This window comes from Hemitrygon akajei, chromosome 17 (genome assembly GCF_048418815.1).
Source record: "Hemitrygon akajei chromosome 17, sHemAka1.3, whole genome shotgun sequence".
NCBI classification, from domain to species: Eukaryota; Metazoa; Chordata; class Chondrichthyes; order Myliobatiformes; family Dasyatidae; genus Hemitrygon; species Hemitrygon akajei.
In genome coordinates this window covers 73,668,945-73,691,267 of record NC_133140.1, presented here as the reverse complement: position 1 = coordinate 73,691,267, position 22,323 = coordinate 73,668,945, and the positions used below count along the sequence as shown (strand labels likewise).

Sequence of the window (22,323 nt, the reverse complement as noted above, 5' to 3'; positions counted from 1 at the left end):
TTCATAAATGTTACACACAAGGCCAAATGCACACATTTCCTTATTAACAACCAAGATTTCTGTATGAGTACCACTTTTCAAAAACTGTGTTGCTGAGATTAATAAATGCTTCCTAACACCACCTCAATTCAGTTCATCTACGTGATCTTATACATCAAAACAGAACTCAACACCTTTGCGTCTTGCTGGTTCAGTTTCTTACCACATGGGCCTGTTCTTTGTTATATATTTCTATGTTCTGTGGAACTCAATTATCTCTCTGGGGAACTCAGAACAGTATTGCAATTTGTAAAAGACTCAATGAATGACTGAAGAGAAAATTTGGAATAAAATCCGATGAAGCATTTAATATCAGGAGTAGCACAGTAACCTAGTGGTTAGTGTAACGCTTTACAGTACAGGTGACCCAGGTTCGATTCCCATCTCTGTCTGTAAGGAGTTAGTATGTTCTCCATGTGACCACATGGTTTTCCTCAGGGTGCTCTGGTTTCCTCCCACAGTCCAAAGATGTACGGGTTGGTAGGCTAATTGTACAAATTGCTCCGCGATTCGGCTAAGATGAAATTGGGGGATTACTGGGATGTGCAACCCTGACAGACAGAGGGACAGGTCGATCAGTGGCAAGTTATCAATTCATAGTTAAATCGTTGGCCTAACTTGAGACTTACAGGCCTGGTATTCTGGCTCTTTTTATAACATTAAACTCCTCGGACTACCAGCCAATGTCCCCAGAAATTTGTTTCTTCAGTGTGTGTCAGCTACATATCATGATATTTACTTCAAGTACTTGCACAGGCAATAGATGAGAGTGCAGCAATCATTACCTGGTAGACCCGATGTCAAACCATTGAGATTTCCAAGTGGTAGATAATGGATTATTGGTGCTTTTTTCTTCACAGATTCTGCTCAGGTTTAGAACATCCAACTTACATATAATTGTATATACAAACAAGTTTTGGGAGACCAGTAAAATGTACTTGCTGGATGCTGCAGGGCTGCAATCATCTTCTTCCTTGTGGGAACTTGGTTCGGGGCATTATCATTGCATCTTGCAGAGAAATCTGAGTTAAATTGCAGAGTTAAATGCTCTGACACATTTCACCAGTTTTGGCATCATTACACTGGCTGCCTGTGTTCTTTAGGTACTTTAAAATACTCTTAATTGGCTTAGAGTAATCTAGTTCCTCAGTATACATTGGATTGTCTATCTCCTTACACCTCTAATTGTAATCTTAGATCCGCGAATACTGGTGTGCTTAGTGTTCCTGGAGCCAAGCATATAAGAACTAGTGATGAGGCCTTTTACTCTTATGCACCAAAAATCTGGAATACTGTACTCACCAACTGAGATACGCCAGACTAATACTGTAGAATTTTTCAAAACACTTCTTAAAAACTTACTTATTTAAAATTTGGCCAATGTACAAGATTATTCAATAATGTTGATTATCTTTATACAATTTGATATATTTCAGTGTTGTTTTATTCTTTATGTTTGTCTTTACTTTTGATTTTTAATTGTATCTCATATGAATTGAAAGGTCCTCACTACCAATGTGCCAAAAATCGCCCCAGATGAAACAAGTCACAACAGCTTCTCTTCACAAAACAGTCACAAGTCACAACAGCTTCTCATTCCAAATGTGTAAATTAGGATGTTCTCGTTTCCAGTGAAATTTACCACACTATCACATAAGCATGCACATGATAATATAAGCCTACCTACAAAGGTGAGTAGAATTTCAGGAAGTTAATGTATTGAATGTGATGGAATATATCAGAAATCAACCTGTGTATAGATGGCCAACCAACAAATTTAAGTTACAGGAAAACACTACAGAAGCTATAATTTCTCTCCTTCTCACAAAAAGCATCCAATCTTGATGCCTCACCACTTGGAGCAGCAACTACTGTGCCTACAGCTCAGTCCATCATGAAAACCAACCTCCCCAGCATGAACCATCAATGCTTCTCGCTGCCTTGGAAAAGCCACCAACTCCCACCCAGAATATTCCCTCTTCAATAAGATACAAGATACAAAATCTTGAAAACATACACCACCAGGCTCAAGAACAGCCTCTATCCTGCTGTTATAATACCCTGGAATGAACCTCTGATAACTAAAAATGAACACTTGATTTCCCAACCTACAATTTTTCACCTAGAGTATGGTCTGAATTTTGAATGCACTATCTGAGGAGATGGTAGAGCAAGATACTCTCAACATTTCAGACGTATCTAGATGAGCACCAAAATTTAGAGGGCTACTGGTAAATGAGTTCAGCATAGATGAGAATCTTACAACCATCAAAACTTATGAGTGAATGTAACAATTTCAGATAAACACAGTGGGTCTGACTGTACCTCAATTTCAATTTACCAATTGTCAGTTTTTAAAGTATTTGATAAAACAATAACCACAGTTGCTCCCTATCACAGATATTCCTTCTGATGTCTTCATCCTTCCTCTCCATGTCTTCCAGTCAGTTTTGATGAAATGTCCTTCATCTCAAATGTAACCTTTGTCTCTTTCTGTTGCCTGATTTACTGAGTACTTCTAGCATTTTCTATTTCAGTTTTAGAAGCATCAAATTTCACTGTTGTTATGAGAGGAGAAACAATAGAGCTAAATGCCATTTTTACTCAAATGGTTAGTTTCTTTTTAATATTCAGTACCAAGGGCTGTGTTTGTTTTGGAAGAAAAGACCAGTTGGCAAGAAAGAGACATGATTTTTTTTTAACCATTTAACATTTTTCAAAATTACATTGGCAATTTTTATTTTGAGAGTACTTTTTCCCCATTCAAACCAAGTGCAAGTTTGAATTTACTCAGTAAGTCATTTGATAGAAAAGTATCATTTTAATTTTCCAACTTAAAGTCTTGGGCAACACTGATGAAAATCAGATTATCAACAAGACTTACAATGTCACAAACCATGAGTGATATTTTCAAGGTTGATGCAAATGAAGTTGCTTATATCTGTTGAATTTCTAAACTCAGTCATATTTATTTGTGCATGTGATTTCATTCACTGAGGTGATTTTCGTTAATCTATACAAACCAAGATATTCGTAATGAGACTAATGATGAAAAATATCTGTTAAATTGTGCTTTAAAATACACACCTCCTGCCACACGTTTCTTCTTTCCTGTTTTTGGGTGGTCCCATTGGGTCTTCAGCTCAACATGACTGTCGAAATAATAGAAAATGAAGAGTAAACCATATGTCACCAATCAAAACTAGCACTTAAATGCATTGCTTAAAACTACAAAAAAGTCACAAAAATATGCATACATCAGTTGAATATAATCAAAGCTAACAGTAAAATTATATGGCTGAGCAAAAAGTTGCCACAAAACACTTTAGAAAGACATAAAAACAGGAATTGCTAGAAATACTGAACACTTCATACAGCCTCTGTTGTGAAAGAAACACTTCTAATCTTTTTGGTTCATAAACATTTGATGGAAATATTGAAAGAGCTATGGCTGAATTTTGCAAAGCGATACTAGAGAAAGTATCAATGTTTTCTATCAATACTTCCAGGGACTGATTGTGAACCTGAGCGAGAGTGCAAGTGAGTGTGTATAAGTAAAAACAAAGAATTTGCTATGGACCAACAGGAACACTTTGAGTGAGGTGAGTAAATGGAAAGATGAACAAATAACTCAGTACTGATAGTAAGAATTCAGCAGAAAATATATGTTTCAGGTCCAAACTGTAAGGATGTTTTCCCCTCATCCTATATAAAGGGAAATAAGTGCAAGAGATTGGAATAAGAATTAACTAAATTAAAATGACTTCTAAATGGCCTTTACTTAAAAAAAAATTCTAATTGTTTTTTTTAAAATACTGTATCACAAATGGTTTACTTTATTTTTAGGTTTTATGGTTCTTTTATGATTTATTTTAAGGTGTTTAAGTATGTATTTCTTAATCTGTTGTTTGATGTTTAAAATGTTATTAAATCTTCTTTTCCCTTTTTCAAGCTTTTAAAAGTTTAAGTATTATGACAAGAAACTTGCAGATAATTGAAATAGATCAAAATTATTGGAAGTTTCAAGTATGAAGACATAACTTAGTAACCTGGCATTTTTTTTCTTTCATTTTCTGGCCACATCTGTATGATAGCTTGTTTCTATCATCAGGTCTCTACAAGGCACAAGCCTAATCCCTGGTAAACTTCCCAGGGATCTTCACAGCCCACATCAGGAGAATCACAAAATAGATACAGTTGCAGTTTTCTTCCAAAGCCACTGGCAAGTAGATCAAAATGTTTAACAGTGTGAAGAAACGTATTAGAGTGGGTGGGAGGACAGACGGGGAGAGGAGGTACTGAAAATAAAAATGAAGGGGAAGTCAGCAAAGGAATGGAATGCAGGACAAAATAGATGGACTAGAGAATTAGTGGTGTCAAAAAGGGTCTTACAGCAGCAGATGAAAGAAATAAAAATGCTTGCAATTAAATTGATTGAAACAATTATTATCCAAAATTGTTGAACCTAATGTTGAGTCCATTTCTAGTAATAGATCATGAATCTGTGAATTCAGTATCTCTTTCATGGTTAAAGCCCAATCTGACATGCAGCACTTTGTGCTTACATTTTAGATTTCCAGGGTTCATAATATTTTGTTTTAACATTTGCAGTTGATACAAGGGGACAGGCAATTGATGCATCATCAATGTACTGTCAAGCCAACATCCAAACAGCAGTGAAAGGCTACTAGCATTTATGCCAAAACATTCAGTATTTTTCATATGGTATAAAAATCCAATCTAATCGCCAGCAGCTATTTTCAAACACTAACACAAAATTCTCTTGTCTCTAAAGAAATTCATCCTTAATTGCACTTGTAATGATGGAAACTTAAAAGTGTTCAACACCAAAACAGCAAATTTCACAACATATGTCAATGATAATAAACCTGATTCAGAACTGTTCTCTAACAAGTTGAGCATCTGTAGCACTCTTGAGTACTGATTTAACCTATACAAATATATGATGCTGTGTAGAAAGCAGAAAGCCCTTGACACGCCACTCATTTTGGTGTACCCAATTTCAAGCCTGCTCAGGCTGCACAGTACGCAGGTGGTTGATACAATTTAATTTCTGGTCAAAGGTGATCCCAAGGATGTTGCTTGAGGGGACTCAGTGACAATTCCATTAAATGACAGGTTGCAGACCAGTCATTGCCTCCTGTGGCATTGACATGACATGCCACTTATTACCCCATGCCCAAACGTTATCTCGGCCTTGATGCGTGCAGGTAAGGCCTGTATCATTTTCTAAAAGAACTTAGGAGTCAAGCAGCAGAAGACAGTTTCAAATATGCCATTTGGTTCTGAGATGTAAAGAAATTTGAATGGTGAACCTTTGAAATTCTCTGTCCTGAAAAGTTCTAAAGGCTCAGTTACTGTGTTCATTCACGGTATTCTGAATATTCAGATAATTAAAGGATATGAGGATAGTGCTGAAAAATGGTGCAGGAGGATATAAGCCTACTTTCTTCTTATTTCTCATGTTCATATTGTTACGAACCCCGTAACTGGGTCACTTACCAGCAAAGATAGAGAGGTCCGTTGAAGTCTGATGGTACTATTTTTAACAGTATTTATTAGTAAAAATACACAAAAATAATATCAATGCAAACATACAGATAATATACATCGTCAATACTAAATCTAAAGGTGCGGGTATAATAATAATCAATAAGAAATAGCTCTATCGTTGTCTAGGGGACAAACGTATTGTCCAATGGAAATATAAAAGTCACTCAGTTCATTCAGGCTGCAGCCTTGGTTGCAGTTGAGAGAGAGATTTTTAGAAACTTGCCAATTCCTTTTATGATTTTGATCCTTCGGGAGTCCCGTTGGGGTGGCCGTTCACTTGTGGCCTCTCCTTTAGCTAAAGCCGTTCTTCCGTGGTGAGGCCGCCAATCCCAGGCAAAGGGAAGGGACGCACACGAGCTCCCCACCGGCTGTCGCTATTAAACGCTATCACGGGATTTCCAGCGTTTCTCCTGGTGTGTCTAAAGGGGTTGTTCCCCAGACCCTCTTTTATCCTTACTCACGGGGTCTCAGATGTCAATCAGGTTGGGATGATGCAATCCCTCAACCAGCCCACTCTGGTCATCCCCTGAGGGGTTTCGATGAATAGTAAAGTACTCAATACACAATTCCGTCTCCAAGAGATAATAGCCGTTATCAATGGTTCCGTCTTGCTGAGGCCAGGACACATTCCAAACCCTGTGTATTCTGGATGTCTCTCTCTCATTTCCTGGGTCCCAGACCCGAATTAATAGCGATCTTGCGATTCTCAAAAAGGAGGGGGGGGGGGGCGACTTTGTACCCTTGGGCCCCTCAGAGTTGTGGCACATTCGTAACAATATGCCTGTACTATAACAGCACTAGGACAACTTCAGGTGCTATGTTTTAGAGCAAACCTTCAGTACTATTTATGGAACACGTGTAATGAATCAAACTAGTTGAAGACTGAAGTGTGAGACAATGGGGATCTCAAGACAAAGACAAGAGAGATCATATCCACTTAGCAGATCTGTTTGAACATGATAGCAAATGATTCAGCTTTGTCTTTGGCACTCATACGATGGATCTCACAAACACTGAGGATGATCTTGGCCACTTCTATTTCCTGGATAACTGCCCACTGGATGTTTTAGTATGGTAAAGCTTTAATCTGATACATTTGTGAAATCACTTACCCTGCTTTACTGCCTGCTAAATCTTACTGTTTATAACATTGTCCTGTTCTACATATTCTCTGGATTGGGTCCTCCTTTTAAGGAATATCTGGTGCTTCCCCCAATATGCCCTTCAGCACTCGTCATTGAACCAGGGTTATTCCTGTTTCTATTGTAATGGTAGGGTGACAGATATACTGGATGGACCATGATGATACAGACTGTAGTGTACAGTTCTGCTGTTGCAAATAATCCATGTCACTTCATAGATTCCCAGTTCTGAAACAGTCTCGTTAGCGCTACTGTTGTGGCACAAAACATTATGGGTTGTCCTCTGTAAAATAGGACTTTGTTTTTATAAATACTATGCAATAATTATTTCTACCAATGCTATCATGGACAGCTGCATCTGCCATATATAGATCGGCAAGGACAAAGACAAGCAGATTTATCCCTGGTAATGGTTCACTCACAATTTTTCACTCATCTAGACTGGCAGCTCTGACCTACAGGGCTCATCCAGCTCAGTCAGTAGTGGTACTACAAAGCCATCCTTAGTAATGGATATACCCCAAGTGTTGGTCATTAAAAGGAGCTAAATTACACAGGGCACATCACTGATGCATGCATCATCCCAGAAGTAACAACCATCCAATAAAAGAATAACATCTTTTTAATTGTTTTCTTCCTTTTAAACAAAACTTTACTCATGTTAATGTTACCTCAATCCCCTGAGCATCTATTAAAGTAACAAACTGTTGAACAGCATGATAAATTATGCCAGACATATTTCAGTGTCATCTCTGTTGATGTCTAGAGGGCTATCTATGCAATTGCCCAGCTAATGTCACTGATGGTGATGGTGTGTCAATTCCAAGAGCAAATGAACACAAAAAACAGGCAACCCAATTTGTTTAAGATCCGCTCATTTGCATCAAATACACTCAAAGAATAAGTATGTGCTCTGTTCTAAAAACATTCACATATACTAACAAATATTAAAATATTTAAATCCTGCAAAGGAAATGTCATTAGCTGACAAACTACTTTCTCTGAAACTTAAGTTGTGAAAGGTTTTGAAATCACAAGATCCAGCTGTGTAAACATAGACCCCTCTTATTAGAACACTGCATAACAGGGAGCTTAACACAAGTGGTATGGCATCTAAAACAGTATTTATGCAAAAATGAAAAGTATGGTTTCATTATTACGTATCTATGGATAACTAGGAACAGTATACTTACATTGAACCTGTCAACCTCCCATTTGAACATACCCAGATTTGACCTCCACAGCCATCTGTGGCAATGAATTTCACAGATTCATCACCCTCTGGCTAAAGAAATTCTTCAGCTCTGTTCTATTCTCAAGCTGTGTCCTGTGGTCCTACTCTCCTCCATTACAGGAAACACCCTCTTCACACCCACTATCTGGGCCTTTCAATATTCAATAGATTTTAATAAGATTCCCCCCTCATTTTTCTAAACTCCAGAGAATACAGGCCCAGAGCAATCAAACACTTCTCATATGAGAATTCTTTCTTTTCTGGGATCATTCTCATAAACCTCCTCTGGACCCTCTAAAATACCAGCACATCTTTTCTTCGATAAGGAGCCCTAAATTCCTTACAATATTCCAAATGCGGTCTGACCAATGCCTTATCCTTTAGAGAATCCTGCACAAGGCTCTCAAGTCCCCTTACACCTCTGATTTCTGAACTTTCTTCCCATTTGGAAAATACTCTGTCTTTATTCCTTTCACCAAAGTGGATGGTCACACACGATATCCCATCTGCCATTTTTCCCATTCTCTTGTCTATTCACAAGAATGATTCCAGGAATGAAAGGGTTACCGTATGAGGAACGTCTGGCAGCTCTTGGGCTGTATTCCCTGGAGTTCAGGAGAATGAGGAGGGATCTCATAGAAACATTCTCAATGTTAAAAGGCCTGAACAGATTAGATATGGCAAAGTTATTTCCCATGGTAGGGAAGTCTAGGACAAGAGGGCACAACTTCAGGATAGAAGGACGTCCATTTAGAACGGAGATGCAGAGAAATTACTTCAGTTAGAGGGTGGTAAATCTGTGGAATTTGTTGCCACGAGTGGCAATCATTGGGTGTATTTAAGGCAGAGATAGATAGGTTTTTGATTAGCCAGAGCATGAAAGGGTATGGGGAGAAGGCAGGGGAATGGGGATGACTAGAAGAATTGGATCAGCCCATGATTGAATGGGAGAGTGGCCTCGATGGGCTGAATGGCCTGCTTCGGCTCCTATATCTTATCATATGGTCTAAGTCCAACTGCAGACTCTCTGCTGCCTCAATATTACTTTTCCTCTCCACCTATCATCGTTTCATCTGACACATAACATGAAAAGAAGCAGTCCCAACACTGACCCCTGTGGAACATCACTGGTCACCGGCAGCCTACTAGAAAAGGCCCCTTTTATTCCCACTCTTTGCCTCCTGGCAGTCAGCCAATTATCTATCCATGCTAGTCTCTTTCCTGTTTTACCATAGGCTCTTTTCTTGTTCAGCAGCCTCATTTGCAGCAGCTTATCAAAGGCCTTCTGAAAATCCAAACAAATAATATCTGACTCTCTTTTGTCTATCTTGCCTGTTATTTCCTTGAAGAATTCCAACAGCTTTGATAGGTTTATTTTAACCCATGCCTCCAAATACCCTGAAACCTCATCCTTAGTAATGGACTCCAATATCTTACCAACCACTGAAGTCAGGCTAGCTGGCCTACAATTTCTTATCTTTTGCCTCCCTCCCTCCTTAAAGAGTGGAGTGACATATCTGATTTTTCCAATCCTCCAGAACCATTCCAGAGTCTGGTCATTCTTAAAAGATCACTACAAATACTTTCACAATCTCTTCAGCTATCTCTTTCAAAACGCTGGGGTATAGTCCATCTGATCCATCCAGATGTTTTTACCTTTAGACCTTCAACTTCCCAAGAAACTACATTCACTTCTGCCCCTTGACATTCTTGAATTTCAATAGGCTTCAACAGGTGCATTTAACGTCAGAGAAATGTATACAATATACATCCTGAAATTCTTTTTCTTCACAGACATCCACAAAAACAGGAGTGCTCCAAAGAATGAATAACACTTAAAACATTAAAACCCCAAAGCCCCCAACTCTGCCTCCCATGCACAAGCAGCAGCAAGGAAACTAATTTCTGGCATACTGCTGGTATCTTCCACAGTGAAGACTGATGTAGGAAGTGTAGACTTCTTGAAGGAGTCTCTGAACCTTGAACAAGTCTCTGAAGAACTACCATCAACAAATATCACCTGTGGAACCAAAGGAGCCAACACACTTGACCACTGATATACAATCATCAAGAATACTTACCATACCATCTCATGCCTGCATTTTGTAAAGTTCAATCATCTTGCTGTACTTCTATTCCCAGCGTGTAAGCAGAAACTCAAGACAGTAGCATCAGTATTGAGAATCAAGTAAGTATGGTCAAGGGAGGTTGAGGAACCTTTACAGGACTGCTTTGAGTCAGTGGACTGGACAATATTTAGGGATTCATCTTCAGATCTAAATGAATATGTTACAGTTGTCTCCGACTTCACAAGACCCATGTTCATGAGTGTGTGCCTTTGAGAACATTCCAACCAAAAGCCATGGATGAACCTGGAGATAATAGTGTGCTGAGAGCTAGATCTGTGGCATTGAAGACTTATGATCTAGAAGCAGTGCCAACCAACTGGTAGGAATGTTCAAGGACATCTTCAATTTTTCACTGTTGTAGTTGGAGGTTCCCACCTGCTTCAAAAGGGTAACAATCATACCAATGCCCAAGAAGAGCAGGGCTAGCTGCCTCAATGGCTATCATCCAGTTGCACTCATATCTACTGTGATGATGTGTGCTTTGAGAGGTTGGTTATGGCCAGAATCAATTCTTGCCTAAGCAAGGACCTGAACCCGCTGCAACTTGCCTATCACTACAATAGGTCTGAAGCAGTTGCAATCTCACTTATCTCTACTCAGCATTGGTTCAGCTGGACAATAGCAGTGTCAGGCTGTTGTATATTGATTACAGCTCAGCATTCAACACCTTCAGTACTAATTTAAAAGCTCCAAAACCTGGGCCTCTGTAATTCCCTCCCAAATGGAACCTCAACTTTCTTATCGGGAACCACAGTCAATACAATCGGAAATAACATCTCATCCTCGCTGACAATTAACACCAGTGCACCTCAAAGATGCATGCTTAGCTACTACTCCGCTCTCTCTACACCCCCAATTGTGAGGCTAGGCGTAGCTCAGATGCCATCTATAAATTTTCTGATGACATAGCTATTGTTGGCAGAATTTCAAATGGTGATGAAGCACACAGTAATGAGATAGATCAGCTGGTTGAGTGGTGTTGAAACAAGAACCATGCACTCAGTATCAGCAAACCCACAGAATTCATTGTGGACTTCAGGAAGGGAAGTCAAAGGAGCACACACCAGTCTTTATCGTGGACTCAACAGTGAAAAGGGTGAGCTGTTTCAAGTTCCTGGGTGTCGCTATCTCTGAAGATATATCCTGGGCTGAACATATTGATGCAATTACAAAGACACACCATCAGCTATATTTCATTAGTAGTTGAGGAGACTTGGTATGTCATCAAAGACTCTCAAGAATTTCTACAGATGTATTGTGGAGAACATTCTAACTGGTTGCATCATTATCTGGTAGGCAGAAAGTTGCAAACCCAGCCAACATCAAGGCCATCTTCAAAAGGTGATGCCTCAAAAAGTTGGCATCTGTCATCAAGAACCCCCATCACCTGGAACATAACCTCTTCTCATTGCTTCCATCAAGGAGGAGGTACTACAGCCTGAAGACACATGCTCACCATTTTAGGAATAGTTTCTTCCCCACCACTATCAGATTTCTGACTGAACAATGAACCTATATTTTTTGTTTTGCACTATTTATAAATAATAAATAAATATGCATCTTATTAGAATTTATAGTATTTCTAATATGTATTGCAATGGACTGCTGCCACAAAACAATATATTTCACAACATATGCCAGTGACACTAAACTTGAAGTTCATCCACCACTTCCTTGTTCCCCCATTACTCCACCTCCAGCATTATTTTTCAGCTGTCTGCTATCCACCCTATCCTTTTTCACACTTTATATATCTGAAAAAACTTTTGATACCCTCTTTTTATACTATTGGCTAGCTTACCTTCATATTTCATCGATTGCGCTCATTGTTTTTGTAGTTGCCTTCCATTATTTTTTTTCTATATTATTATATGCCCTCTCTTTTGCTTTAATGCTGTCTTTGATTCCTTTTGTCAGCCACAGTTGCCCTATTCTCCCTTTGGAATACTTTCCTTGGCATCCATCAGAGAATAACTTTTATTCTTAAAATGTATTAACAAGACACCTTATTTTAGACAAATCATTATATTCTTTTTGTTTTGAACACAATGACCTCCTGGGACATGCCCAATATGGGCGTTCCTCATGAAAGCAGAGCAGAGTCCAGGGTGCAATTAGAGAGATCATGTAATGACATCTAGTCAAATATGGCCTTTGTTTCCTCTCCTGAGGAACATTACAAATATTATAATGGCTTTTTTAAGATACCTTATGAGTGAAGCTTCATAATTTGTGATTTACTCTCAAACATGTCAATATGCACACACGCACACACACACACACACACACACACACACACACACACACACACACACACACACACACACACACACACACACACACACACACACACACACACACACACGCACACACACACACACACAGAGCAGGCATCACAAGGGTGCAGTTGGAGATATTAAGGCTAGCATTTTCCCTATCACCACCCCATAGTGTAACAAAAATTAACACAAATATACTAACTCAACACAAAGGCAACCACCTCTAAGCTTCCTAATCTGCATGCTTTGATATCACACACGTGTTGTGAACCACATTGAATATTATTCTTTTGTCATTTGTCTTTGAAAAGCCATTTTATTTTCCATTTTTTCTATGCTTTATTTTATGGTCTCAATTTATCATTCCAACAAGCAAAAGGAATCAGAATCCAATTTACTACCCTTGCCCCTGCCATTCTCAAATTTCAGAGGATTAAATATAATAGGAGATGCATATAGTTATTTTATCTCATTCACTTGTTTTGAGCATAACTATCAAGCAATGAAACACAAAAGTGAGCACTGTATGAAGCACAATTACAACACCAGAATTCAAATCTTCTGCATAATAGTAATAATACCTTTCTCATCTGAATCTACTCCGGAGCAAACTTTTCAAAAATAGTGCAATACTGGGACTAAAAAAATCATACATGATCCAGTCTCTAATTATAGCACACAATGAAAATAAAGCCCATAAATAATAAAAATCAATATCCGTATACTGAGAATTAAATAAGCTAGAGAGTAAAAATAGCACTGGTTACAATTCAAGGACATCCTAGGCTTGAAACAAAAGGAAAAATTAATCCTTATAGCTTTAAAGCATCAGATAAACCACAAGAGTGGTGTAACTTGCACAAATTGTGTCATATTTTGTTAACACATTAAATGTGATGAGTTCTTCAGCCCAAGGAGTATATTTTAATTACAGTATGCAGAACAAATGCATATTCACTAAAAATATCACATACAAAATGCTGGTGGAACACAGCAGGCCAGGCAGCATCTATAGGGAGAAGCACTGTCGATGTTTTGGGCCGAGACCCTTCGTCAGGACTAACTGAAAGAAGAGATACTAAGAGATTTGAAAGTAGTGGGGGGAGGGGGAAATGTGAAATGATAGGAGAAGACTGGAGGGCGTGGGATGAAGCTAAGAGCTGGAAAGGTGATTGGCGAAAGTGATACAGAGCTGGAGAAGGGAAAGGATCCTGGGACGGGAGGCCTCGGGAGAAAGAAAGGGGGAGGGGGGAGCACCAGAGGGAGATGGAGAACAGGCAGGGTGATGGACAGAGAGAGAGAAAACAAAACAAACAACTAAATATGTCAGCGATAGGGTAAGAAGGGGAGGAGGGGCATTAACGGAAGTTAGAGAAGTCAATGTTCATGCCATCAGGTTGGAGGCTACCCAGCCGGTATATAAGGTGTTGTTCCTCCAACCTGAGTGTGGATTCATCTTGACAGTAGAGGATGGCCATGGATAGACATATCAGAATGAGAATGGGACGTGGAGTTAAAATGTGTGGCCACTGGGAGATCCTGCTTTCTCTGGCGGACTGAGCTTAGGTGTCCCAGTCTGCGTCGCGTCTCACCAATATATAAAAGGCCACACCGGGAGCACAGGACGCAGTATACCACACCAGCCGACTCACAGGTGAAGTGTCGCCTCACCTGGAAGGACTGTCTGGGGCCCTGAATGGTGGTGAGGGAGGAAGTGTAAGGGCAGGTGTAGTACTTGTTCCACTTACAAGGATAAGTGCCAGGAGGGAGATCGGTGGGAAGGGATGGGAGGGACGAGTGGACAAGGGAGTTGTGTAGGGAGCGATCTCTGCAGAAAGCAGAAAGAGGGGGGGGGAGGGAAAGATGTGCTTGGTAGTGGGGTCCCGTTGGAGGTGGCGGAAGTTACGGAGAATTATACGTTGGACCTGGAGGCTGGTGGGGTGGTAGGTGAGGACAAGGGGAACCCTATCTCGAGTGGGGTGGCGGGCGGATGGGGTGAGGGCAGATATGCGGGAAATGGGAGAGATGCGTTTGAGAGCAGAGTTGATGGTGGAAGAAGGGAAGCCCCTTTGTTTAAAAAAGGAAGACATCTCCTTCGTCCTGGAATGAAAAGCCTCATCCTGAGAGCAGATGCAGCAGAGACGGAGGAATTGTGAGAAGGGGATAGCATTTTTGCAAGAGACAGGGTGGGAAGAGGACTAAAAGCATAGCAGCTCTTGGACCTTTTATAATTCTATCCAACGTAATGCATCTACAATTCAAATGCATATTTAGTACCTTAACAAAATCATATCAGAAAGTACTCATTTCCTGACATTTGAGAAAATAAGGTAAAGCAGTTTCTACAGTGGAAAATCAAAAACTAGCGGGCACAAGTTTACTGCAATCAGAAAAATCACGTTAATAAAGTAACTTTCAAAAGAAAATTTCATAAATGCTTAAATGTGGAAAAACTTGAGAGTTTTGGCTTTGAAGAAATATGAACAATAAAAAGACAACAACAAAAGGACCTGCCTGCATATTCTTACAATATAATGACCACTTCGACAGGAGAAAACAATTTTTATCTATTAATGTGTAATCCTCAGAATGTTATACATTGGACACCAGTGTATAAAGATGGTGGGCAAGCATTATCTCAAATAATGACTATTCAAATTTTCTTGGAGAATTTCATGTTTAGGTAATCCCTGTTTGAATTAAATTATATCAAACAGGGAGCAAATAAAATCAATAAAAAGAGAACAATAGAATACCGTAAACAGGGACCTCTAGTTCTTGTATCACATGTCCTGAGGTGGGGAAAGTCTTACCCCATCTATACCCCTCATAATTTTTAAGTCTCTAAGATCTCCTCTCATTCTCCAAAGTTCTGGGAAACAAAGTCCTAACCTATTCAACTGATCCCTTTAACTCAGGTCCTCAAGTTCCAGCAACATCCCTGTAAATTTTCTTTACACTCTTTCAAGCTTATTGATATCTTTCCTGTACGTAGGTGATCAAAACTCCAAATTTCGCCCCACTGATGTCTTATACAACTTTAACATAACATCCAACTTTTATATTCAGTGCTCTGATTATGAAGGCCAATGACCCTTTTGACTTGTGACACCACTGTCAAGGATTTATGGATCTGTATTCCCAGATCCCTTTGTTTCACTGCACATTTCAGTGCCCAACCATTCACTGTGTAAGTCCTACCCTGCCAAACTGCAACACTTCACACATCTGCATTTGTGACTAGAGCAAGGTTTTGCAAATAATGAATAACTAAGCAATCTGTCCTTGCCGCAATAGATCAAATGTAATATTGCCCTGGATGTAAAACAAACACCTTGGTCATCTTTAGGTAGTACTATATATTGTAGTATCAATATTGGCAAGTTGACAGGTTCTTATTTTAATGTCTTACCAGAAATACATCATCCCAACAGCTTAATGATCCTGCACCAACTTCCTGAATTCTTTCTGGATTAATTAACTCTATTTGATGCCTACTCAAAGGGACACAAGATGAGTAACAAATGACACTTTGAGCACAAAGACAGTAAATGTTTCTGAATATTTTGGAAGCAGGACTGACTAGGCCATTGTACTAGCCAAGCTAAAGTATCTATTAAAATTATACTTCCACTAATGACAAATTCAGGAGGCAATAAAGTTGGGAAAAATTCTTCACATCTACCTTTTTGAATAGGAAAATATGTGCAGGTCTTGAAATTTCTTCCACCCATTTGGGAGAGCAAGCAGGGCTGCAGTTTATTGTCACATTATTACTCTGGAGTGGCAGTCCAGAATTTTGTGCTCAGCTCTACAGAATGGGATTTGGATCCACAGCCTTCCTACACAGGTGAGTCTTATGCACTGGACCATTGTTAATGGGGACCCAAAACATTAAAATATGACTTAATCTTTAGTTACTTCAAGAATTTCCAATTTCAATGACTTAGTAACATGTCAAGCAATATCATGGTAGGTCGATTTTAATGGCTTAATAAATACATCATTTAAACACATTTATATAATAAGTTTAACACTTTGTCCCAAAGTACTTCAAAGATACATTAACTGAAAAAAATCAACCCTAACCTAAAGCTAGGTTTTAAGGATCATTGTAGAGAAGGAAAGAGAGGCAGAGATGCTAGGAAATAAATTCTATTGAAAAATAAAAGAAAGCATTCTGGACATAATACTATTGGAAAAACACAGGTCAAGCAACATCTATAGAAAGAGCTCCCTCTTCAAGTGAAAAAACATTCTTCAGAGAAAAAAATACTACTTAAGGATATGACTATTGGAAGGAACTAAAGAAGATCAAGAAGATCAGACATGAAAAAGGACAGATCTCTCACTGCTGTAGAACGGAAGGGTCATGATGAGATCTGAAGAGTTTAGAACTGGAGAGAATCACAAATATCTCAGTAGGCTTTAGAAGTCCAAAAACAAAGTAAGATTTTTAAAAATAATTACTTTATTGAACTGGGAGTCATTGCAGGTCAACAAGCACCATGCATAATGAGCAACTTTCAGCCAAGAATTTTGTATTACTTCATGGTTACAGAGGACAGAGAATAGGACATCAGCAAGATTGTGCTAGTAATAAGAAAAGCTGTGGTCCCAACCCAGTCTTTAAGACTTTTATTAGATTACATCTCAGCCTCCAGTTTCACCATACATTTCCTACCAGTCCAAAATGCAACCTTTCACTGACAACACACACAAAATGCTGGTGGATCGCAGCAGGCCAGGCAACATCTGTAGGAAGAAGCATTGTCGATGTTTCAGGCTGAAACGTCAACAGTGCTTCTTCCTATAGATGCTGCCTGGCCTGCTGCATTCCACCAATATTTTGTGTGTGTTGCTTGAATTTCCAGCATCTGCAGATTTCCTTGTGTTAACCTTTCACTGATATTGTTTCCAGTGACATAGACAAGATCTTATTCATACTGCCACGTCCTTTTTCTATGGCTTTCAACACTGGTAACAAGCCTACTCCACTGTACCTTATGAAATGCTTCCTGGAAGTCCATATGTTCACAACACCCAAATTTCCCATTTATTAATCAAAAATTCTACTAAGACACATGGACATTTGCCTTGAACAAATCCATGCCAATTTACTCTAATCCAATCATATTTAAATAAGCTACTGCCAGTTCTGCCACTGATTGTTTCTCGCACTTACCCCACCAACTAGGTAGGGCTAGCTTAATCCTTTTACCCTTTTTTGATCCAAGATGTAATATACCATGGGCACCACAGTAACGTAGCGCTTAGCATGATGCTATTACAGCTCAGGGTGTTCCAGAGCTCAGAGTTCATTTCCAGCGCCGTTCTGTAAGGGGACTCTGTACATCCACCCCGTGGAATGCGTGGGTTTTCCCTTGGCACTCCAGTTTCTCCAAATGGTCATTATAAATTGTCCCACGACAATGGGTTTATCAGGGTTCCTGAGGCAACGTGGCTCAAAAGGCCAGAAGGGCCTACTGCACAATGTATCGCTAAAATAAAATTTAATTTAAAAAAACATGAAAATATGCCATTATCCTGTTATTAGGCAACACTGCTGCACCAAGAAGCATTTGAAAGATTACCACCAGAAACCCTACAAAGTCTCCCTCAAAACTTTGATGTGTTCCATTTGTACTAGTGTATTTAACCATTTTATGTTCTGCTAGCCTTTTTACAACTTATTCTTTTTCAATCTTTAGTATATCCCAGAATATCAAAGATTTACAAGAATGAAACAAGAACTCATAAGTCATATCTCAGTGAGGGATTGAACAGCTTGAGGTTTGATCTCTCAATTGATCAGCTGAGATGTAACATAATAAAAGTCTTAATGATTAAGATAGTAAAGAAATCTCTTTCAAATCCCTTACTATCTTTCCTTTCAGTTAGTCCTGATGAAGGGTCTCAGCCCGAAACGTCGACAGTGCTTCTCCTTATAGATGCTGCCTGGCCTGCTGTGTTCCACCAGCATTTTGTGTGTGTTGGTTGAACAGATTGTTAGCTTTTATTTCAAAATGTTTTGAACTCAAACACAAGTTAAAACTTTATTTGTCACGATTAGATCTCCATCCGGAATAATGTGCAGTTATTGACACTGTATTCCAGGACTTGTCATATATATTGCATCAATTTGAAGATCCCAGAGGTTAAGGTTGTATAACTTAATTTGTATTCATTTTAGACAGATGACAGATGAATTGAAATGCTTAAAATTATAGAATTATTAAATAAGTAAAGGTAAAATAAGGAAGGATGAAGACATTGAGTCAATCATGTCTTTCCCAGCAAAACTCAACCACAATTTAAACCCACTACACTGTATGTACAGATTCTCTTCTATCAAGTCAAAATCCAAAAAAATGAAGGTGGTGCCTGAAAATTAGAGCCTGACCATTCAGGCATGCAATCACTAAGTGTTCATAAAAATCTGCGACTCGTTCACCTTAAGCCAACAACATTGAAGGAAATTAAAATTTAAAGACTGTGATCAATAGGTCCTTTGAGTGTAGGCTTAGAATTTTGAAGCCTATGCATCCTGCTAATAACAGAAGTAAATGAAATGGCACGGCTGCCTACAGAAAATAACTAAATTTGGAAATAAGATAGTTATTTTCCCATCAAACTATTCTAATAACAAATTCATCACTAACTTTTTCAATTCAGTAAAGAGGTCATCAGTAAAAAATTAGAAATTAAATGGGCTAAATTCAAAATGCGTGCCAACTGTATTTCCCTGTAAGAAGCTCATTGAATGAGACCTGGGTGTCATTGTACACCAGTCATTGAAGGTGGGCATGCAGGTACAGCAGGCGGTGAAAAAGGCAAATGGTATGTTGGCATTCATAGCAAAAGGATTTGAGTACAGGAGCAGGGAGGTTCTACTGCAGTTGTACAAGGCCTTGGTGAGACCGCACCTAGAATATTGTGTGCAGTTTTGGTCCCCTAATCTGAGGAAAGGCATTCTTGGCATAGAGGGAGTACAAAGAAAGTTCACCAGATTGATTCCTGGGATGGCAGGACTTTCATATGAAGAAAGACTGGATCGACTAGGCTTATACTCACTGGAATTTAGAAGACTGAGGGGGGATCTTATTGAAACGTATAAAATTCTAAAGGGATTGGACAGGCTAGATGCAGGAAGATTGTTTCCAATGTTGGGGAAGTCCAGAACGAGGGGTCACAGTTTAAGGATAAAGGGGAAGCCTTTTCGGACCGAGATGAGGAAAAACTTCTTCACACAGAGAGTGGTCAATCTGTGGAATTCTCTGCCACAGGAAACAGTTGAGGCCGGTTCATTGGCTATATTTAAGAGGAAGTTAGATATGGCCCTTGTGGCTAAAGGGATCAGGGGGTATGGAGAGAAAGCAGGTACAGGGTTCTGAGTTGGATGATCAGCCATGATCATACTGAATGGCGGTGCAGGCTCGAAGGGCCGAATGGCCTATTCCTGCACCTATTTTCTATGTTTCTATGAATGAACGCTTAATGATAAATGGGGAGAACAAATCAGATATCTGGCTACTGGAGTAAATAGGACTGTTAAAAATGCAGCTTCATTTCAGAGTAATACATTACTTCCTAGCAAATCCAAACAAGTACTTTGATGTCTGAGTGAAGCAGTTGAAGGAGGTATAATGTGGGGAAAAAATGAAAGAATATACTTTTAATTCCGTTGATATCAAGGTTTGGCACTGCAGAAGGTACAAATTTCACCAGTCAGAATACTCATGCTTGATGGGAAGAACTGACTGTTTATAAATAGAAATGCCACGTTTAGAAACAATTAACTGATATCTCAAACCTATTGTATTTCAGTCCCTTGGAATCACTAATTTTAGATTAGCCTTGGTTTTCAGAAACGTGAGCCTTTCAGTAGCATGAACAGCTATGTAATAAAGTACACCAAAGAATTTAGCATTTAATTAAAAGGTGATTTTTGAATTTTGGGTATCGAATCAATGCTGATGACTGAGATGATCGTAATCAGCTTCTCTGGAGTGCCGGGATAACGTGATCACCACAACATACAATTCCAAAAGCAGGAAGGCTATCTTTGCTGAATTCCACGTCAAAGTAATCTGCTCGCTTAGGTAGGAGGATGAAAAGTCAAGGAAACAAACAATGCCTTATCCGAACATGTTGGAATGTCAATAATATGATATTCGGTATTGAAAAGAGTGGTGCAAATATTTAACAGCTGTCCCTTTATCCTCCTCTCAAAAAAAAGGAATGGTGCAGGGTACACCGATGTACTGTAATAACTGACAAGTTTGATTCTGTCAGAAATTGCAGCTCTCTCAGCAATGTAGGAAGGCAAGTGAAACTATTAGCACCGTCAAACATGTGGCAGCAACAATGTTGCAACAATTTAGTTACATTATGATTTAAAAGTTACCACCCCTACTTTTCATTCGAGTTCTAACAAAGTCAGAGATTCCTACTGCAACGGCAGTGTCAAAATGTGCAGTATCAGAACGTGGATTATGCTCACACGCAGTTTTTGTGTGCACAGCAGGCGTATAAAAATCATCTGAGTTCAGGGAGAAGAGAAGCCAGGAAATTGCATGTAATCACAAGGAATTAACATTACTAGTTATGCGAAATGAAATGTTTTGCTTCAAAAAACGTGTTTTCAAGGAACGCAGCCAACACGTCCCCATCTTCCGCTCAATTATAAGATGCATGTATTAGAAAATATTGCTAATTTTGTGTGTAAACTCCCCACCCCCATTCATATAAGGCCCAATAAATTATACTTTCCAGACTGATTATCTATTATTGCAATGGCACTATGCATCATGCCAGAAATGCACAGTGCAGAATGAAGTGTGAGCACATTAAATAAAGTTAGCTTGGGGTCTCAAAGATTTAAAAAGTTTCAGCAATGCGTTTGTCTCTGGTTGCTCTAGGAAAAAGCGTGACAACTAACTCTGTAAATGACATGGAATCGATGTATATTTTTCCCCTGCCTCTCTTTATTTGTCTGCTTGTTTCCTTACTTGGCGTAGTAAACCCAGCCGTCTTTGGTAGTTCTCTCCTCCCAGCCAGGAGGCAGCTCGTCCTCGCTGTCGGTGTCGTCCAGCCCCGCGTATTTCAGAGCAGACATCCCCGCTTCCCTTTCTCTCCTCCCCTCCAGCCGCCGTTGTCAAGAGCAACTCGGCGGCACTCGCCCCACCCACTCACCGACTGTTTACATGCGTCACTTCCCTAACAGGGCGTCAGTGAAAGTGCGCACGCGCGCCCACCGCCTGGACTGATGGGAGTTGTTGTTCCAGTGTGGCCAAGACGTGAAAAATAAGGGTGAATGTCATGGACTCGCAATGTCTAACGTTGTTGCCATTTCCACAAGTCCTTGCATGCAATCAAAAATTTTCACAAGAAAAATATCAAATAACAACATAAATTGTACAAAACTGCCCAAGAAAGAGCACAATTAAGAACAATTTAAAAATTCCTTTGTGGTACAAAGTGGACAGAGTAATGGAATAGTGAGGTAGGGATTAGGGCTCAAACCACAAACGAGAAGTTCTGCAGATGCTGGAAATCCGAGCAACACATACAAATTGCCGGAGGAACTCAGCAGGTCAGGCAGCATATATGCAAAAAAAAGTACAACTTATGTTTTGGGCCAAAACCCTTCAGTGGGACTGGATAAAAAAACTGAGGAGTAGGGGGAGGAAAGAAGTACCAGGTGATGGGTGAAACCTGGAGAGGGAGGGATGAAGTAAAGAGCTCAGAAGTTGATTGGTGAGCTGAGGTGAAAGCATGAAAAGGGGATGAGAAATGAAGGGGGGGGGGGGGTAAGGAGGCATCACCGGAAGTTTGAAGTTTGAGATGGCTCATGCCATCAGATTGGAGGCTACCCAAATGGAATATAAGGTGTTGTTCCTCCAACCTAATTAGGTGGTTATAGT

The 22,323-nt window shown here is 39.5% G+C and overlaps 1 protein-coding gene across 1 annotated transcript in view; it reads right to left on the bottom strand.

Moving 5' to 3' along the window:
- Positions 1–21,569, bottom strand: part of wwox (WW domain containing oxidoreductase) — a 1,114,422-nt gene extending 1,092,853 nt beyond the window's left edge. Inside the window, exons 1-2 of the mRNA XM_073070392.1 lie at positions 21,409–21,569; positions 3,127–3,191 (exon numbers count right to left, since the gene is read on the bottom strand). Coding sequence (XP_072926493.1) covers positions 3,127–3,191; positions 21,409–21,515 — 172 coding nt within the window. The 5' untranslated portion in view covers positions 21,516–21,569. The remainder of the gene's footprint in view (positions 1–3,126; positions 3,192–21,408) is intronic.
- Positions 21,570–22,323: the final 754 nt, after the last annotated feature.